The sequence below is a fragment of the Hemicordylus capensis genome, chromosome 12 (assembly GCF_027244095.1).
Source record: "Hemicordylus capensis ecotype Gifberg chromosome 12, rHemCap1.1.pri, whole genome shotgun sequence".
NCBI classification, from domain to species: domain Eukaryota; kingdom Metazoa; phylum Chordata; class Lepidosauria; order Squamata; family Cordylidae; genus Hemicordylus; species Hemicordylus capensis.
This window is the reverse complement of record NC_069668.1, coordinates 20657157-20678084: the sequence shown is the minus strand read 5'-3', so window position 1 is coordinate 20678084 and position 20928 is coordinate 20657157. Positions and strand designations below refer to the sequence as shown.

The window sequence follows — 20928 nt, the reverse complement described above, 5'->3', positions numbered from 1 at the left end:
TGTTGAGAACCATTTCTGTTGGGGGTGGGAGGCCGGGATGGCATATAAATAATAGTAGTAGTATCCATTACATTTTTATTTCACCTTTCCCCCCAAATAACTCATGGCAGAATTTTATCTCATTACAACGTCCTCCATTCATTTCAACACTGCCTTTTCTTATTTATCCTTTTCCTAAGCAAACTTGCTTTGAGACCCCTTTCATTTTTTCAAACAACAGGTTCTCCAAGTGGTAGGCTTAAAAAAAAGAACGCACACTGGCATATAAATAATAGTAAGTAAATAAGGAGCCACCGAAAGGCGCAGCAGGGAGGAGCAAGAGGTTGCTGGTTCGAATCCTTGCTGGTGTGTTTCCCAGACTACGGAAACACCGATATTGGGCAGCAGAGATATAGGAAAGATGCTGAAAGGCATCATCTCATACTGCGCAGGAAGAGGCAATGGTCAACCCCTCCTGTATTCTACCCAAGGCAACCACAGGGCTCTGTGGGCGCCACGAGTCGACACCGACTCGACGGCACCACTTTACCTTTAAGTAAGGAAGGAGGAAGCAAGAAAGCTAGCTTGCACAAAACGGCCCAGGGTGAGTTCCGTGGCTGAACGGGGATTTGAACCCGGGTCACCTAGTTCTGATTCTGACCACTATTCCACAAATGGGAAAGCCCTCTTCACTGAAATGTTGGAGAGCTGCTGCCAATCAGGGAAGACAACGCTGAGCCAGACGGACCAAGGCTCTGAACTCAGCAGGGCAGCTTCAAAGCAACAGCACCCATTGAATCCCTGGCGCTGCCTGAACTGAGGCCTGTGATACTTTGGCGAAGCCCCCTGGCCACGCCATCATCACATCAGTGGCAACGGAGAGGGGTCCGGCCTGTGGGTCAGACAGTGCTGCCCCAGACCCTGATCGTCAGTCACCGTGGGGAATGATTTTAAACACCAGCCTCCTCTCCAGCCGCCTTTCTTGCGGCCCAATCCATCCCTTCAGTGATCAGGAAGGACAGCAGAGTGTCTACCTGCGGCAAACAGGTGAGGCGATGCCCAGGTGGGGTGAGGACATGTTAGGATGCCCGAGGCAGTTGCCTCGTGGACGAGCTGCCCCCGGAAAGGGAGGAATGGTACATGCAAAGGAGAGCTGGTCTCGTAGCAGCAAGCATGACTTGTCCTCTTTGCTAAGCAGGGTCTGCCCTGGTTACATATGAATGGGAGACCAGAAGTGTGAGCACTGCAAGAGATTCCCCCTCAGGGGATGATGGAGCCGCTCTGGGAAGAGCAGAAGGTTCCAAGTTCCCTCCCTGGCAGCATTTCCAAGAGAGGGCTGGGAGAGACTCCTGCCTGTAACCTTGGAGAAGCTGCCGCCAGTCTGGGTAGACAATTCTGAGCTAGATGGGCCAAGGGTCTGACTCAGTATGCGGCAGCTTCCTAGGTTCCTAGCCCTGCTTGGCATGTAGAAGGTCTCGGGTTCGAAGTCTGGCGTTTCCTGTTAAAGAGATGCAGATTGCTGGGGTCAGAAAAAGCTTTGGCCTGAAGCTCCGCCAATCAGAGTGGAAAATGGCCCTGGCGTGGCAACGGCCCCCGGGAGTTTCAGCAAAGGATATCCCCCCACTTCCGGGTTTCTCTTTAAACCATGTGAGTAATTGTATCAAAGGGAACTGCTGGGAAATACACTTTTACACGAGGGGGGGGGCAGCAGGGAGAGAAGCAGACAAAAATAGTAAGAGAATCATCCCCACAGTCACATTTTTAACCCTCGACTTCCAAATCCTAAGCAAGCAACGGTTCTAAACAAGCACCGATTGTCTGGCGAGATCAGACTGAGGGTCTGGATAAGGCAAAGCAGGCTACCAGAGAACCCCCACAGGTATCCCCCAGGATCTGGTGGTCAGAGAGGCAGCGGGATGCTTCAGGCGTCACAGGGAGCCACAATTAAATCTCGGAGGCGGGTGCATGCCCCCCGCCCCCTGCCCCCTGCCTACGTGGACCTCAAAAGAATTCTGCACGACGGCAGCGGAACGCAAACCAAGGCCAGTTGTGATGTCTGCCCTGACCGATGTGCCTGTCTGCTCACCGAGGTCTAACTCGCATGGTCTGAAGGCAGATTCTGATGCTCATTGGCCTTCTGCCATTTTGTCAACTGAGATCTCCACAGAAGATCTGCGACAGAAGAACCAGTGGGAAGACCAATAGACCGACGTGGACGGTGTTGTTGTTGTTGTTGTTGTTCTAAAATGGTATATAAGTGGTTGTATATTATGAAAGCAATTTATATACAACTTGAAAATGATTCTTTCTCCCGTGTGCCTGCTGCCCCCACCTGGCCCCCATGTCCGCTAGCCCCCCCCCAGGCACTGGCCCGCCCCCAGCCCCCTCCCCGTTCTGGCCCATGCGCCCACCGGCCAGCCGGCACAGTGGCCCCCTGGCTCTGACCCGCCCCCCCGCCCACCAGCCCCCCTGCGCATCAGCCCCCCCACTCTGGTCCATGCGCCCCCGCCCCCCGCTCTCTAACCCATGTGCCCACCCCCTTCTCTCTTACATGCGCGCACACACCAACAGCCACGGGAGGATGCGAAATATAAGAGAACCCCCCCATTAAAAGGTGGTTGATACCCTTGTAGGGCTGAAGTTCAGCAGAGGGGCATCTACTAGCCATCTACAACGGCTACTAGTCTGATGGCTAGAAGGCCACCTCCAGCCCCCAAGGCCTCTGCCCCAGCTTCAACCCCTGGCAGCATCTCCCGCGAGGGCAGCTTATCACCTTTGACTTTTCGACGGGTGGCCGTGGTTGCAGGAGTTGTGGACGCGCGCGTGCGCGCACACACACAGAAAACATGAGGGGGAAGTGGAGTAACATTGCAACCAGCGTGAAAAGGGGAAGCAGGCCGCCCTCCCCAGCGATCGGAAGCCAGACCCACACCTCCGCGGCATGCTCCGCTTTGATGCTGCCCTGCTGGGCACGCAGAAGCCCTTCCGTCCGAGACACAGTTACAAGCGTGTGGCTGAGAACTGCAAGGGCCGGGGGAACCATCTCCTTCACCCCTGGCGAGGGGCATGCATGGCTCCCTCCCTCCCCCCACCGCTGCTGAAGTTATTTCAAATCTCTGGAAATGTCTGAAACCAGGAGCCTAAGAACAGCCCTGCTGGATCAGGCCCATCGAGTCCACCATCCTGTTCCACACAGTGGCCCACCAGATGCCTATGGGGGGCATGCCTAAAGTGTGCCCTCAAGCCAATTTCGACTCCTGGCACCCAGAGCCCTGCGGTTTTCTTTGGCAGACTACAGGAGGGGTTGACCATTTATTTATTTACTGTTAAATTTATATACCGCCTTTCATTAAAACAATCCCAAGGCGGTTGTCTCCTCCCACGCAATATGAGCTGATGCCTTTCAGCATCTTCCTATATCGCTGCTGCCCGATAGAGTACCAGCAGGGATTCGAACCAGGAACCTTGTGCTTGTGAGAGTCCAGCATTTCCCCACTGTGCCACTTAAGGTATTGACTTAGACTCCCTCTTAAAGCCATTCAGGCTGCAGGCTGTCACCACATCTTGTGGCAGAGAGTTCCGTAGGTTGATTGTGTGTTTTGCAAAACTGGGCTGAGCCTAACCTTTGTTGAGCCTCAAGAGTCGGAGAGATACCTGTCAAGCAAATCAAAGGGAGGGGAGTGGGACGCGTGGCCGCAGATCTTGCAATCAGAGTCCGCTCAAGCCATATGAAAACATGCAGTCCTTTGGTGGCTGCAGAACTGTGTGTGCATGGGACCGGATACCAAATGTGTGTCCCTTTTATTTTATTTTATTTCTATATTGCCCCTCCATAAATGGCTCAGGGCAGTCCACAATCCAAACTAAAAGCCATTTAAAGTATTAACATAAAACGTGAATTGAAACCATTTACAAATCATGAAAGCCATTGACACAAAACATCAAAGCCATTTAAAAATTATTAAAAGCAAAGCTGGTGAGTCTTTGCAGCTCCATTGAAGGCCCTCTGGAGGGAGGGAGGGCTCTGTCCATTTCCGTGCCCATTTCAAAGTGCTAGTTTTAACCTTTAAAGTCCTAAATGGCTTGGGACACTTTATATTTTGCCCAGAAACATACCAGCAACTGATGAAGAACAGGCATGATATGGTCTCTCCAGGTGACCCTGGAAACCAAACGGGCTGCCATATTTTGGACCTCTCCCTTTTATTTAAAGCTGGGGGCGAGCCATTAGGAACCTAGGAAGCTGCCATATACTGAGTCAGACCCTTGGTCCATCTAGCTCAAGATTCAAGGTCCAGGCTGGTAGCGGCTTCTCCAAGGTTGCAGGCAAGAATCTCTCTTAGCCCTCCAGAGGACCAGCAAGAGTGTCCCAAAATCACTTGCCAACAGAAAGCTAGTCAGGTAGGCAGGACATCCAGGGAAACCCACTCACATTTCTTGAAAGAGTGTGCGGTAGCTAAAAGAGTGTGGCAGGGAGTAAGCAAGCTGTTAGAGGGGCCCGATTTGGAAAAACAGACTTGGGAAGAATTGACTTCGGGACATTAGATAGAACATTTTTTCAGGGTCCCAGAAAGAAGCCCTCAAGGAAACGGGATGGAGCGGGTGCCCTCATACTAGGGAACTGGAACTTTCCCCTTCTGGTGATCAGGTTACTAAACCTGTATGTCAATTATGCAATGCTCCTGCATAGGAATAGGGAGGGAAGACGCGACCAAGAGGTTCACGTGGGTCAGACAGTAAATTTCTTCTGGAAAAGTCTTTATGGTTATGTGCAGAAAGACAAGTGTATCTCTTCTAAACAGCAATGGGACAAATTGTGGAAATGGACGTTGGACGTAAACCCCCCGATTACCTGATGTCCCTTGAAATCCCCCACCCCCGAGTTACATTACAGCCTGCATATACTTTGTAACCCTGTTGGTTACCAAAACCTTGTGTGTAAATCTTTGTGTATATGATGTACAAACAACCACTTTGTATATAATTGTGCTTTGGTAACGTACTGTATTCTCCAAGACAGGACAACAATTTTTTATTTTTTTAGGACAACAAAAATTTTTATTGCACCAATAAACTATCAAAGCATACAGTAAGTTGCCAAAGCAGAATTATATACAAAGTGGTTGTTTGTACATCATATATACAAAGATTCACACACAAGGTTTTGGTAACCAACAGGGTTATAAAGTATATGTAGGCAGTACTGTCACTCGGGGGCTGAGAGAGACTCCTGCCTGCAGCCTTGGAGAAGCCGCTGCCAGTCTGTGTAGACAACACTGAGCTAGTTGGATCAAGGGTTTGACTCAGGATATGGCAGCTTCCTATGCTCCTGTCTGAGAGGAGAGAGGGGATCGGGGCAACCACAATTCATGGCTGGTTAGTAAAGCTAAGCCTGAATTTGTGGGTCCCTGAACAGCCACCACATTCCCTGCAAAAGCCCTTGGGATGATGAAGGGTCCTCATTCTCCCTCTCACCCAGAAGCCTCCTTGGAATGATACTTCATCGCTGCCTTCTCAATCTAAGGGGACGAAAAATGGAGAGGGGCTTAATTTGGGGCCTATTTTGCCCCGTGATCTTTCCAATTCAAGCAGAGAGTGTTTTGGATCAAGAACCTTTGATTCCGTTTCTTTCGGTCTCTTTTTTTCTCTTTCGTTTGGAATGGAGTTCAGTGTGAAAAGAAAATGAACGTGCTTCCACTGTGAAAGAGACACTGGCACACAAATAACTTTCCACTATTGCTCTGGGTTGTGGCTACATGGATATCCCCAATTTTGCCTTTCACAGTTCCCCTGACTTTTGATCGACTGAATGCATTTCTATACCGCCTACTAGCCAAAAGTGGAATTCAGAATAAATGTCAAGCTAACTTTGAAGGCTAGGAGGAGAGAGCCAGTCTTGTAGAAGAGAGCCAGTGATGTGGTAGGAAGCATGAGTTATACCTTTTGCTAAGCAGGGTCCAGCAGGGTCTACATTTGGATGGGACAGTATATGCGAGCGCTGGAAGATATTCCCCCTAGAGGATGTGGTTGCAACTCAGTGGTTGAGTGTCTGGCTGCATAGGGAAGGTTGCCGGTTCAATCCCTGGAAGCATCTCCAGGTAGGGTTGGCAAAGACTCCTGCCTGAAACCTTGGGGCCAGTCAGTGTAGACAATAATGAGTAAGATGTGTTCTGTCTTTCTGTGTTCCTATGTGAGACTAAACACCAGAGAACGATCCAGGGAAGTGAAACGAGTTCAATTTCTCTGCAGGGATCGGCACTTGCCCTAGAAAATGGGGGCACGGCACAAAGTAAATAGAGAAAGTAAGATAGAGAAATCAAGCCAGTTCAGAGGGAAGGTTTGCTGACAGTAACCTTCAATCCCTTCCCTTATGGTTCCATGGAAGGCATACCGTCCCAGCATTACTGGCATTTAACCTACAAAGAAAAGACCTTTGAAGATTATTTTCGGCACATTCTGTGCTCAGGGACAAAGAAAAACGAAAGCCTTTGGCATTCAGGACAATGCAGCCTGCTCTGTGTCGGCACAAACGTTCTCCTCTTTTTGTTGCCAAAACATTAATCTAGGCATAATTCCGCATGCAGAACCCTGCCCCAAATCATTGTGTTTTATCAAGTGGAATCACTCTGTTCTTATTTCCCTGGACACTGTTGCAAGACGGGAGATACACACTGGATGGCCAGCGGGAAGAGAAAACAGGAGTGTGAGATACCTGATGAAGTGGGGATGGCGCTGTTGCTCAGTGGCAGAGGATCTGCTTTGCACGCAGAAAGTCCCAGGTTTGATCCCTGGCAGCATCTCCAGGTAGGGCTGGGAAAGACCCCTGGCTGAAATATGGGTGAGCTGCTGCCAGTCAATGTAGACAATACTGAGCTAGATGGACCAAGGCTCTGACTCAGTAGGGTAGTTCCATATGTTCAAGAGAACATATGAAGAGTGACTCAGCGGGTGATGGGCACTGTAGTCAACAACATCTTGGAATCCCTGTTGCGGGGGACATTCATGACTTCAGATCCAGGACCAACTGGCGGACGAGGTGGGCACTTCAAGGAATGAGGCAAGGTGAGAAGTCCCAACCCTGGGATCCCCCAACCCCAGAACGTGGCCTTGCCTTCATCCTCCGACTCTGAGTCCCTCCTCAAGGATGTGCAGGCCTAAGCAGAGACCCCCATAGCACCACTGGAGCCAGCCTTTAGGAAAACTGGGCAAGATTTTGAACAAGAGAGCCTCCCCAGTGTCAATCCACTCTACCTGAGAAGCAATCATCAAAACTGACTGTCCAGATTCATACAATCATTAGAAGCTAAGCTTAACGTGGGTTACTGACATCTGTGTGGGTCAAGCACCCCCGACAAGGCGCTTTATGACCCAAGATGAATCTGAGATTCCCACCTGAGTGTGGGTTCACACAAATCACACTAATGTCAGTAACCCACACTAAACCTAGATGTGAAGGGTTGCGTGAACCAGGTCAGGCCCTGCTTCGGCAGCTGCTGGTGCAACATCCCTCCGGTCTTGTTCTATCCAGATCCATAAGCCTGCATGGAGCTATCCAAGGTGCTGATCATTTTGGTGGCCCTCATCAGCACATTTCAAGTTCTAATGTTGTTTCCCCCCGCACAATACCAGGACAGCATGAGTGGTTAAGGCAATCTCGGGCACACACGCATGCCTACACCACCCCGCCTGTGGCGGATAGGTGACGTTTCTCGCTGGCAGCGCTCTGGAAAGTTCAGGCCGCCTGTTTCCAACATGAGTCACCTGCATTGGCTTACCAAAATGCAGCCTTTTGAAAAGAGCACCAGCTGGCCACATGTTTGCAAGCCAAGCCCGGCTGGCGGGAAATCAGTCCTGATCAATGCTCAGAATACAAGTTTGGATTGAAGGAGGCTTACGAGCACAATCGTTTCCCCATTTAATTTAGCATTCTGGGAGGGGCCCCAATTGTCCTAGGAGCTGCTGCAGAGTACAGAACAAGGCAACCAGAGTGATCGGGGGCTAGAACACGTTCCCAGCAAGAAAAGGCTTCAAAATATAGCATTTGAGGCTTATTCGTTTAGCGGGGTGGGGGGGAGAGAAGGACTGCTATTCAGAGGCGTTTCACAGCTTTAAAACTGTGCATGGAGAGTTGGCGGGGGGGGGAGAGAAGAGAGAAGGAAAGCGGGGGTGAGGGAGCTTGTCTCCCTCTCTCACCTCCTGCAGGGGTCATCCATGCAGGAGATGCAGGACAGACCAAAGCAAAAGTCTCCACTGCAAAGTACATTAATTAGCCTGTGGAACTCATTGCCACTAGATGAGTGACAGGCAGCTGAAAAAAAGGGAACTGGGCCCATTGTGCATGAATTTGGTTACCAGTGCCTCTTGGGCCGGACGGCAAAACGGAACCTTCCAGGTTCAGTGTACCTCTGCATAGCAACTGCTGAAGAGGGCTGTAGCCTTCACGCCCTGCTTCTGGGAAGCATTTGATTGGTCACTGTGTGAAACAAGATGCTGGACTAGATGGATCTTTGGGTTTGATCCAGTCGGGCTTAAAAAAGATCTTCTATTATTACAGTGGTGGTGTGGTTTTTTGTTTTTGGTGTTGTTTTTTTAAATTATCCTCATATGACAGAATATGAGAATTTGGCCCACAAAGATAACATCTCAGGGAATGATGCTCATCGTGATTTTTGGCAATGTCTGCTCCCCTAAAGATCAGCATTCCCTATGACAGGGAATTCCAGATGTTGTTGACTATAACTCCCAGCATCCCTAGCTGCAATGGCCTTTGGCTGGGAACTATGGGAGTTGTAGTCAACAACATCTGAGATTCGCTGTTAGAGGGGACACGTACCACTTTCTGTGTGTTGTCACTCCTCCTTTTGACCCCCAAACCCTTTGGGCCAAGCTGCAGTCATGTTTGCACAAAGGGAAAGGATTCGGCTCACAATTGGGGCCCGGGTTAGAGCAACAATCTACTAACAGTTGTGTTCTTTCCATGGAGTCATCCTTGGAAGACACTGCTGCCCATTTTCATTTCTGTTCCTCTAACAGGGATGACATTTTATGGGAGAGCATGAGAGCTCAGGATTATTGTCAGGGTTAGGGTAACAATGACCAAATGGTTGTCCTCTCTCCATGGAGTCATCTTTAAAAGGACATTTCTGCCCATTTGCATCTCCATTCCTCCGACAACACGGATATATGGTCGTTCTTTTTGGTGAGGTTTTGTGGCCACATGGCTAATGTGGTCTCTGCAGGCCCGGATACAGGCCGGATACGACACTGAAAGTTGGAATGCTACCATCTCCTTCCCCTTCTCTAGGGGTGTGGACCTTGTCCCCCCCCAAAAAAAAATCACAGCAAGAATCCGTCCCCCCAGACGGTACCAACCACCCCAACTGGCTGTCCCTTTTAGCGCGAGCTCAGCTGGGCGTCAAGCTCTGCTCCCAAAATCCCCCCCATGGGCATGAAAGGAAAAGCGCGCTCTTGCCAGCTAGTTCGGATGCAAAACAAAGCCAGAACCACTCACAAGGACACCGAGACCCTGCCGCAAGACACACAGAAGCAAAGCGCTGGACGGCTCTCTTACCTGTTTGTAACAAGCCGGCGCCGCTGTCTTTGACTCCAAAATGCTGCTGAATGTCGAGCAACACACCTGGAGGGGAGAGAGAGAGAGAGAGAGAGAAAAGGATTGGATGAATACAAATCAAATATAAAAGCCTCTGAAAGCCGCGCGGGTGGGTTTCTCCTAACACGCCGCCGTGGTCTCTGCTTGTCAAGGGCAGTCTCTGTTGCGAGGAGCATTGCTTATTACTGCTACTGAAGAATGCCTCGTTAACACTGCGTTAGGGTGAGGTGCTAATCTGCGGGGTCCTTCAAGGACAGGCGTCCTCAGCCTAGCGCCCTCTAGAGTCTGCATTTGGGAGCACATGGGTGGATCCAGCCACTAGGGTAGCTATGTGGGCGGTGGCCTGAGGCTAACATTTTGGGTGGTTCTCGCCACCACCGCCTCTCTCCTTGGTGGTGGCAGGAAAAAAGCTCATGACGTCACCGCCCAGAACGGACCACAGGCCTGTGTTGTTGACTGAATACAGTCGCCCATTGATCGATCTGCACCTTTTGTGCATCTTTGCCTGTAGTGCACATGTGCAAAAGCGCTCACACACCAACACTAAGGCATGGGCAGCTTGGACACAGGCATGCTCCCCCGACCCTTGCCTGGGTGGGCTTCTCAGAGGCATCGGGTGGGCGACTATGTGAAGCCGGATGCTGGACTGGATAGGCCTTGGGCCGGATCTAGCAGGGCTCTTCTGAACTTGGCAACTGTGCTGTCCTTGCTCAACATGTTATGTATTTTCATTTCTTTATTTGGTTTATATACCGCCCTTCCAAAAAATGGCACAGGGTGGTTATTTTCGAATTTTATATTCGAACTGTGCTTCGAATATCCAGCTAGAGGAGAAAGAAGCCTTATTTTATTTTTTTATTTTATTTGGGGCATTTGTATACTGCCCTATACCAAAAATATGCTGGGTGGTTCATGATTGTTTAACCATTTTCTAATATACATTCGAGAATATTTAGAATTTCTTCCCCCCTTCAGCTGAATATTCGAAGCAAAACGCTGAGTAACAACCGCAGCCAAAAAAAAGGGGGGGGGCAGTTCTGAGGCCTTAGCGTCAATGCACTATGCACTTTTCAGGCATGTACACTTGAGGAAGAGCTGCCTCTACCCCTGCACTCAAAGATACCGCTTTGCAACAATAAAGAGTTCTCGGAACAATGCACCACTTTCCCAGGCCAGACTCGGTAGAAAGCAGCTTCCTATGCCAAGGCCAATCCCCATGACAGTTATATGAAGCCTCCACAGTCAGAAGCAGTCTACCCCTGGCTAGCATGCAAGGGGGGCCTGCACCACGGCGCCTCATTGGTAAGCTGCTTGGGAAAGACTAAATGGGTTTTTGCTGTCCTCCGGCTTTCTCCTCCCACAGGGAAGCGAGCGTCCGAGTCGGTCCAGAAAAGCTGGATACACCCGCTGCTCCGATCCCTGCACGGCAGCCCAGGAAACCTCCCCCCGGGGTCGGCTCCTCGCTAATTGGACCCAATTTCCTCTCCCCGCACATGAGGTCCTTCGGGGCCACACAGGTGGCGTCCTACCGTTCCTGAAAAGTTAAATTGGCAAGGCAGCAGCCAGGGAGACCCACCACGATGATGCAAGCCGCTCGCCCGGGGGGAGGGAGAGGGGCTCCTGGCTGCACATCTTGCCCTGGAAGCACCTCCTGGGGTAAGCTGCAAAGGAGAGCTGGTCTGGTGGTAGCCAGCATGACTTGTCCCCATAGCTAAGCAGGGTCTGCCCTGGTTGCATCTGAATGGGAGACTTGATATGTGAGCACTGCAAGATCTTCCCCCCTTAGAGGATGGAGCTGCTCTGGGAAGAGCATCAAGGTTCCCAGTTCCCTCCCTGGCAGCATCTCCAACGAGAAAGGGCTGGCAGAGAGACTCCTGCCTGCAACCTTGGAGAAGCCGCTGCCAGTCTGTGAAGACAATACTGAGCTAGATAGACCAATGGTCTGACTCGGTATATGGCAGCTGCCTATGTTCCTATGCCACCTTGCCTCAGTTACGTGCCTCATTCTCTCGCATCTGTGAATGACCCAAAAACCTCGCTGCGGCTTTCCAGCAGGAAGGTGCCTTCATTAAGGAGACACTGGCAGCTACTATCTATCTTGGGTGATCACCCTTCTTGCCCTCCTTCCCTTACAGGGCAAACTTCCCTCTGAGGATTTCTCTTTCAAGCCAGCAACCGCCCCACGTATTGCACCCAAAACCCCACCCATCACAGATCACCCCACGTGGCCTACAACTCCCATCATCTACTGCTACAATGGTAGGGGACGATGGGGGTTGTAGCCCAACACCACCTGGGGCCCACGTTGGAGAATCCTAAACCAATTCCTTGTCAGAGGAGTCCCAGGGGATAAAGATCGGCTGCACCGCTTCGGCCCGCCAGCAACTTTCAGACTACAACTCCCATCATCCACAGCAGCCAATGGGAATGATGGGAGGAAGGGCGGTAACTCAGCGACAGAGCATCTGCTTTGCATGCAGAAGGCTCCAGGTTCAATTCCTGGCAGCATCCCCGGGAAAAGCTGGGTGTATCCTGCTGGTAACCTTGGAAGTGCAGACAATACTGAGCTAGATGGTCTGACTCAGTAGACAGCAGCTTACTAGAAGAAGAGAGAGACCATAGCTGCCTAGCTTTGCATGCAGAAGGTCCTATGTTCAATCCCTACACAGACTGGCAGCTGCATCTCTCCATGGTTTCAGGCAGGAGTCTCTCTCAGCCCTGCTTAGAGATACTGCCCGGGGCTGAACCTGGGAACTTCTGCATGTGAAACAGATGCTCCACCGTTGAGCTATAGCCCTGCCTCTAAAAGCTACTGTCTACTGAGTCAGACCCTCGGTCCATCTGTCTCAGGATGGTCTGCACAGATTGGCAGCGGCTTCTCCCAGGTTGCAGGCAGGAGTCTCTCTCCCAGCCCTATCTTGGAGATGCTGCCAGGGAGGGAACTTGGGACGGTCCCAAGTTCCCTCGATGCTCTTCCCAGAGCGGGCCCATGATCCCCTAAGGGGGATATCTGACAGTGCTCACATGTGATCTCCCATCCAAACGCAAACTGGGGCAGACCCTGCTTAGCTAAGGGGACAAGTCACGCTTGCTCCCACAAGACCAGCTCGTGTCGTTTGGACGCGGCCCGGAGATCAGGCGCGAAGTGAGGAAAGGGGGAATATTCTGAACGGCTCGAACGACACATAAGGCAGCCCGACACCCGAGCCGAGACACCTGATGCCACCGGCGATTCAGCAAAGTTGTTAACTGGTGGCAGCAAAGTCGGGCCTAATCAGAGCCTCCATCAAGGTGTCTCCGGAGAAGCCAGGGAGCAACAATTCTGCCAGCAGGCAATGCCCATGGCTGGGAAAAGGCCCCTTCCTGTTCGGAGAAGGCCAGACGGGATGTGCCTCGTGCAGAAGTTATTCCCGACAGCGCACAGATATTAGGTCGTTAGGCACACGCAGGTTGCCAAGAATCTGCCCTGGACGTCTCCTGTCTCCAGAATTAGGCAAGCCAGCCACCCACCCACCCACTCAGATTCTGAGAGATGGCACCGCGACAGGGCAGCAGAAGCCAAACTGGCAACCCAAGAATGCTGTGGAATGCCGAGGCGGCAAAAAGGAGAGCCTTGAGAAGCGGTGATAAACAGCAGCGAGCCAATTATACCCGGAGCAAACACCCTTCATTATCGCTTCTCGTGGGTTTCCTTGTGGCCTCGTTTACCGTATTTATTTACTCGGTTAAAAATAAATAATTTTGTGGCAGGCTTTGGCTTGCATTTCTCTGCACAACCACCCTGCGAGGTAGGGACCGGCAGTGTCTGTTACTCATGCACGGACACCCACACTCAGGTCTAAGCAAGGTTCACCTTGGCTTCATTAGGATGGGAGACTATATGTGAGAGCTGTTAAGGTATTCCCCTTCAGGGATGGGGCCGTAGCTCAGTGGAAGAGCATCTGCCTACTCGCATGGAGACGGCCCCAGGTTCAATTCCTGGCAGCATCTCCAGGTAGGGCTGGGAAAGACTCCCACCTGTAAGCTTGGAGAGCTGTTGCTGGTCAGGGCAGACAATCCTGAGCTAGGTGGACCAAGGGCCGGACTCGGTTTGGCAGCTTCAGGGATCCAAGCGGTGAAGTTAGGATTGCCTGGCATCAGGGCCTGACCCAAGTTATATTTGTGTAGTTATTTAAAATACCTCCAAGGTTACCTCTCCATGATTTGTTATTTCACCTTGACGGGCGGTGATGGTTGTTTTTACAAAACATATCTAAGATAGTCAACAGTCGATATCCATCCACACTCACACCCCAAACACAAAGTAGTAAACAAACTTTCTAACTTCTTGGTGATTTAATTTCTAGGGAAGGTTGCTGACTCAGTATATGGCAGCTTCCTATGTTCCTATGGAGGCGAGCTGGTCTTGTGGTAGGCAGCATGAATTGTCCCCGTTGCTAAGCAGGGCTTGCCTTGGTTTGCATTTGGGTGGGTGGCTACATAAAGTATGTGGGGCGAGAACTTGGCGGAAGTAAAGTAAAGTATGTGGGGCGAGAACTTGGCGGAAGACAATCTGCATGCAGACGGTCCAGGCTCAAGGCCTGGCAACGTCTCCAGGTAGGGCTGGGAAAGGCCCCTGCCTGAAACTTTGGAGCGCCGCTGCCGGTCAGTGCTGACAATCCTGAGCTCGGGGGGTGGTGGTCGAGAGGCCTGACTCAGCGGACAGCAGCTCCCTACGCTGACTGCCGCAATCGCTTTCCCAAGCGTCCTCTCTGCCTGCTCTTCTGGGAAACATCCAACTCTCGGTCGGAGAGCAAGTTTTGCTGAGCGCAGGCGGCTGAGATGCCCGCCCCACCCAAGAGGATCCATTTCTCCCAGCCAGGTTCTCCCCGTCAGCGTTATCATCTCTGTGGCAAGGCGAGCTCTGAACTCTGCCTTCCAGCCCCAAAGGGCTTCTGGCTCACCGCCAGCCCACGGAGGAGGCAATTATGCACATCATCATCAGGAGGAGGAAAATGCAAAGCAATTAGGCTGGGGAAGAGGAGATCGGAGGAGAGAGAAGCGCTTTAGAAACCAAGAGGCCGTTCGCTCTGGAAGGGGCTGGGATGAGGTGGGTTATAAGAGGCAGTTACGATCCGGCCTGGGTGTTCTGCACCGGGCAGGACCCAAAGAGTGACGCCACGCCATCGAACATTTGAGCGACACACACACACACACCAGTCCTCCTTGGACAGGTGGAATCCACACATCTTCCCCAAGGTTTGGGGCTCTCCTTTGTTTTTCAGTCTCCAGTGCAGGGGGTCCTGGTACCCTTAGGACTGCCGTGGGGTGCGCAGAGCCGGGCTATTTCTTCCCCACCTGAGGATCGCCGGCTTGAAGCCGATGTGTCTGCTGCGGAGGGGGAGGGAGGGAGGGAGAAGGCTCCCCCTCTGCTCCCGATTGGCCGGCTACGTGCTGGAGCTCAGCAGGCCCCTCCCCTCAGCCCGACAGGCAGGCCTCAAAAAAATTAGTGCTGAGCACTCCCATTGAAAGTCGTAGGCCTAATTCTCCCATTGATTTGAATAAGACTGCTTGTGAGTAACGCCGTGTGGATGCAAGCAAGCCACGGTAGAACCGGAAGAAGTGCAGAAGAGGGCAACCCAGATGAAAAAGGGCCTGGAGCACCTTCCTGGTGAGGCAAGGCGATGGCATCCGGGGCTTTTCGGTTTGGAAAAGAGGCGAATGCGGGGAGACAGGATCGGGGTGTATACAATTATGCATGGAGTAGAGAGAATGGACAGAGAGAAATTTTTCTCCCTCTCTCTCACAACACTAGAACCAGGGGCCACCCCGTGAAACTGAAGGCCGGGAAATCTAGGACTGACAAGATGAAGCACATAATTAATCTGTGGAACTCTCTGCCACAGGATGGGGTGACAGCCACCAGCTTGGATGGCTTTAAAAGGGGCCTAGGCAAATTCATAGAGGACAGGTCTATCCATGGCTACTTGTCCAGTGGCTAGAGGCCACCTCCATCCTCCGAGGCAAGATACCTCTCAGTGCCAGTTGCGGGGAAAGAGGGCATGCCCTCACCTCTTGCTTGTGGGCTTCTCGGAGGCATCAGGCGGGCCACTGTGAGAAACAGGATCCTGGACTGAATGGGCCTTGGGCCTGATCCAGCAGGGCTGTTCTTATGACTGGAATAGCCTTAGCTGTAACACTTAAATTTGTTGTATGTGTACACACACACACACACACACACACTAAAAATCTCTATGGAATACCGGAGCTGGAGGTCTGTAACCGCGGGCGGACACTTTACAGGAGTCAGCTAGGTGCTGTATACCAAGTCAGATCATTGGCTCAGTATTGCCGGCACCGGCTGGCAGCAGCCACTAGAGTTTTAGGCAGGGGGACCCCTTTCCCAGCCCTACCTGGAGATGCTGCCAGGGACTGAAGTTTGGACCTTCAGAATGCGAAGCAGAGGCTCTTCCAGGGAGCCAAGTGCGCTGTTTAAAATAATCTGCTCTAAAGCTTCCTTCTGCTGAGTTTGTCAGTCCATCCAGCTCAGTATTGTTTGCACTGGTTGGCAGCAGCGATCCAGGTGTTTCCCCCCTGCCCTACTGGGGGATGCAGGGACTGAACCAAGGATCCGATTGCAAAACAGGGACTCTACCACTAAATTAGGAGAAGGAAAGCAAAGAAACTGCTGCCCAAGTTTCTCCTGCAAATTCCTTCTCCTTTCCTTGTCCACGAGGGATAATTCACAGGGGCCTCTCCCCGAATCGTCCCCCGCAGACAAGAAAGTGTGTGTGGCGATCCCGATGCCTCGCCTCATCTCCGAGACGAGAGGGTGGAATGCAAGCGGGTTTGCACAACGGCCCTGGCTGCAGGGCTACACCCGGATCAGGGCTTTGATCTTGCTAATTAAAAGCCAACCCAAAGGAAAACCAGAATGCCAACCTCGTTTCTCACCCCGAGGATTCCTGGGAAGGAGTCTTGCCGGCAGGTAGACCTCACAAGTGACAAGGATCTCGCACCGCTTCGAGATACGTTCGGTGGACCCAATTTGAGCTTTCCCTACTTTTGCCCTCTCCAGAGATTTGAGAGAAGCTACAGCATTTGAGATCCTGCCCTTAAAAACACTGCCAGCCGCCTTAGACTGAGTCAGACCTTTGGCCCATCTAGCTCAAGGTTGTCAGCAAGGTCTGGCGGCAGCTCACCAGATTTTTCAAGGGGCTGTTTCCCAGCCCTACCTTGAGATGCTGCCAGGGATTGAACCTGGGACCTTCTGCAAGAGACAGTGTGATGTGGTGGTTAGAGCAGGGCTGCACAACTCAAATGCCCTGGTGGGCCGGAACCATCCACAACTTGATGTGCAGGGGCCGAGGTCAAATTTTTAGCACATTATGACATTAACTTTAAATATTATTAGTTACTTGTGGATCTCTTCCCCTTGTCAATGGACCCATGGTTTTTAATCAAGGATAGTGGCCAGAGAATAGGTCCCATCCCTGCTCAATCAGTGGGGCCCCTGGAGTGTATGCCAGCCCCAAACAAATGCCAAGTCCTCTCCTCTCCCTAAATTGTTGTTGCTTTCTTGCTGCAATGCTTGGCACGCTTACATGGGAGTAAGCCTTGCTGGGCACACCATGGAGCATATTTCTGAGAAAGCATGCACAGGATGGCGCTATAAGGTAGTTTCTTTGCTGGTCAAATGACCATAACAATAAGGCAGTTTCCAGCTCCTGTGTTGTTGCAGTATACCTGGGGGCCAGTGAAATAGTCCCTGCAGGCCGAATCCAGCCCCCGGGCCTTATGTTGTGCAGGCCTGGAACCATTAGAGTGTCCGACTAAGACCAGAGTTCACACCTCGGCTCAGTCACAAAGGGTGACCTTAGACCAGTATAGTCTCTCTCTCTCTCTCTCTCTCTCTCTCTCTCTCTCTCTCTCTCTCTCTCTCTCTTTCTGCCTAGACCGCCTCGCAGGGTTGTTTAAAGAACAAGAGGGGAGGCGCTGCCCTGGGACCTTTGAGGGCAGCAAGGGATATAAATATATTATCATTCAATGATAAAACACAACCACCACCTCAACATTTCCTCTTGACAAGGGCACCACAGGAAGTCAGGAGCAGACAGAGAGTGCTTAGCCAGAAGCTGCGGACAGAACCATAGCACTGTGGAGGAGCATGTGGTTTGCAGGCGGAAGGGGTCCCAGGTTCAGTCTTGGCAACTCAAGGTAGGAAAGACCCCCCAGCCTTAAACTGCGGAGAGCTGCTGCTTGTAAGTGCAGACAATACTGGGCTAGTGGGACCAAGGGCCGGACTCAGCAAAAGGCAGTTTCATGCATTTGTCAGGAACAGCCAAAGACGTGTGTGTGTGTGTGTGTGTGTGTGTGTGTGTGTGTGTGTGCGCGGGGGGCGAGATCTGCTTTGCATGCCCGAGATCTCAGGTTCAACCCCTGGCAGCATCTCCGGGCAGGGCTGGGAAAGACCCCCGCCTAGAACCCTGGAGAGATGCTGCCAGTCAGAGTAGACGTTTCCCAGCTAGATGGAACAAGGGCCTGACTCAGTAGACGGCAACTTCCAATGCAAGCAGTTCGTGCCTTGAGATCCATCCAACCAGTCGCAGGCAGGATTTGAACTCGGCTTTCCGATACGACAGCCAGACACGCTCGCCTAGGGAGAGAGACGACTGGAGGTCTGAGAACTCACCTCTAAGATTCTCAGGTAACACACCCATTAGGGATTATGCTTCCTGCAGGATTACTGATACCAACGTTTCGGCAACACACACATTTAAAATTTAAATTGGTTGGAAGGTAAATAACTAATCAGTGTTTTGTTTTCCCCCCCTTTCAATGTAATTGGTTAAGGAATTTAATCAGGAGAACTGAATGGTTCAACAGAATCGTTTTCCCACCAGCTGTATTTGAATACATTTACATGGTACTAAAATCTTGCCACAGGCAAGTTTTCAAGATGCAGATAAGAGCAAGCGTGAGAGGTAGTATGGTGCAGGGGTTAGAACACGACTGCTCAACTCTGGTTCTCCAACTGTTTTGGGGGGACTACAGTGCCCATCATCCACAGTGGTCAATAGTCAGAGATTATGGGAGCTGTGAGCCTACATCCACAGAAGGGCTAAAGTGTGCAGCCCTAGGTTCGGGTGTTAGACAAGGGCTGGGGAGACCCACATTCGAATCCCACACTCAGACATAAGTTCAGAGGGCAACCAAGATGATTGGGGGCCTGGAGTACCTTCCTTACAAGGCAAGGCTACAGCATCTGGGGCTCTTTTCCTTAGAAAAGAGGCGGCTAAGGGAAGACATGACTGAGGTGTATAAAATCAGGCATGGAGCAGAGAGGGTGGACAGAAAGAACCTTCTCTCCCTCTCTCACAACACTAGAACCAGGGTCACCCCATGAAACTGAAGGACGGGAGCCTTACGAGGCATCTGGGGCTCTTTTCCTTGGAAAAGAGGCAACTAAGGGGAGACATGACTGAGGTGTATAAAATCAGGCATGGAGCAGAGAGGGTGGACAGAGAGAAATTCCTCTCCCTCTCTCACAACACTAGAACCAGGGGTCACCCCATGAAACTGAAAGACGGGAAATGTAGGACCGACAAGAGGATGCACTTTTTCACACAGCGCATAATTAATCTATGGAACTCTCTGCCACGGGATGTAGTGATGGCCACCAGCTTGGACGGCTTGAAAAGGGGCTTAGACAGATTCATCATGGTGGACAGGTCTATCCATGGCTACGAGTCTGGTAGCTGTGGGCCATCTCCAGCCTCAGAGGCACAATGCCTCTCAATCCCAGTTGCAGGGGAGCAAACGCAGGAGAGAGGGCTTGGGTTCATCTCCTGGTTGTGTGGTTTCACAGTGTGGCCACTGTGGTGAACAGGATGCTGGATTAGATGGGCCTCCTTGGGTGTGATCCAGCAGGGCTGTTCTTACGTTCACTTGATAATCTTGAACGAGCCATGCACACTCGCTTGTTTGGGAGGAGAGTCTGCCTGGTGGTAAGAAGCACAAATTGTCCCCTGATCAGCAGGCTCAGCCCTGGTTGACAAATCTGTATTTGCCATTCACGCTTGCGACCCCAGGACCAGCTCCCTTGTCCTGTATAACTGCAAGGCAGGAGACACATCCCTCCTCCTAAACATGGAAGATTCCCCGTTCCAAAAGGAAGCAGGAGCTGCATGGAAGCAATTTTATCTACAGGTGACGTTGACAAGAAAGTGACACCACTCTACATTTTAGTGGCCTGGTTGTTGTGGCAGAGGTTATCACGCCAGGTGGTTTTGTTCTGTCAGCAGGACTGACTGAGCTATCCCCCCACAACCCCAATATTTCCGCCCCTCCCAAGATCAAGCCAAATAAAGTCTCCAGGTTAGATTCCTGGCATCATCTCCAGGTAACGCTGGGAAAGCCGCTGCCAGTCAGAGCAGACAACACTAAGGTAGACGGACCGATGGTCGGACTCAGTAAACAGCAGCTTCTTGTGTTGCAAATAGACACTTTCCTTACACACACACACACTTTCCTGTCGGGCCCTCTATTTTGGAGTCTGTCAAAACGGTCCAGGACTGGCTGGAACTGAGCGAGGTGCCAGCTCCAAAATTGGCGGCTACTCGGTGGCAACGAAGCCCAAATTATAGCGTTATGGGGAGAGCCATTGCACAGAGAAACCTGTAATCTGCATGGAATCCGGAATACCAGGGAGAAGACAAATTAAGGCTGAGGTAAGAGAAACAAAACACACACACACAGAGAATTAGACGGGCCCTCGTTCTGAGCAGAGCTTTTTCCTCCCCGAGGTTGGAGATGAAGTGGCCGGGAGACAGAAAGGGAGAGCTTTGTTTGCTGACGAACTGTTCACGTCTCCGTGAAATTGGGTGGGCTGCAGTCACCCTTCTCCGTAATTAGCCCGTGCTCTTCAGGCAGGGCAAGATTCGTCCCATGTGCTCTCGGGCAAGAGAGGAGCCTGTTCCTCGACCCCAGCAGCATCTCCATCGGCTCGCGCCCTGGATGCAGAAAATTCACTGGGTTTTGTGGCTTTTGAAGAACTTGCTGGTGTCAGGGAATGCTCTCTGAGGGGAGTTGATCAGCCTGGCACGTCTGACGCAGATCCCTGGCCCATTGCAAAGGACTCCGGGAATTGTTCGTGAGAGCACGGCGAAAGATCGGGTCAGCAGGCCTTGACGTGGGTTGCCATTTTAATAACCAAGAGCGCCCCCAACACACCCTTCCGTCGATGAACTGCTGCCTGTCCGGAAAGCCTGCTCACTACCAAGCACTTTAATCTGAGAAACTCCTGATAACACTTCCTTGTTTCAGGGCACATAAGAACATCAGAACAGCCCTGCTGGATC

General features: G+C 51.6%; 1 protein-coding gene across 2 annotated transcripts in view; it reads right to left on the bottom strand.

The window, feature by feature from the left end:
• The window catches only part of SPNS2 (SPNS lysolipid transporter 2, sphingosine-1-phosphate), an 86086-nt gene that overhangs the window by 51456 nt on the left and 13702 nt on the right, over positions 1-20928 (bottom strand). For both annotated transcript variants that reach the window (XM_053275587.1, XM_053275586.1), the window contains exon 2: positions 9551-9616. In XM_053275587.1, coding sequence (XP_053131562.1) covers positions 9551-9616 — 66 coding nt within the window. The remainder of the gene's footprint in view (positions 1-9550; positions 9617-20928) is intronic.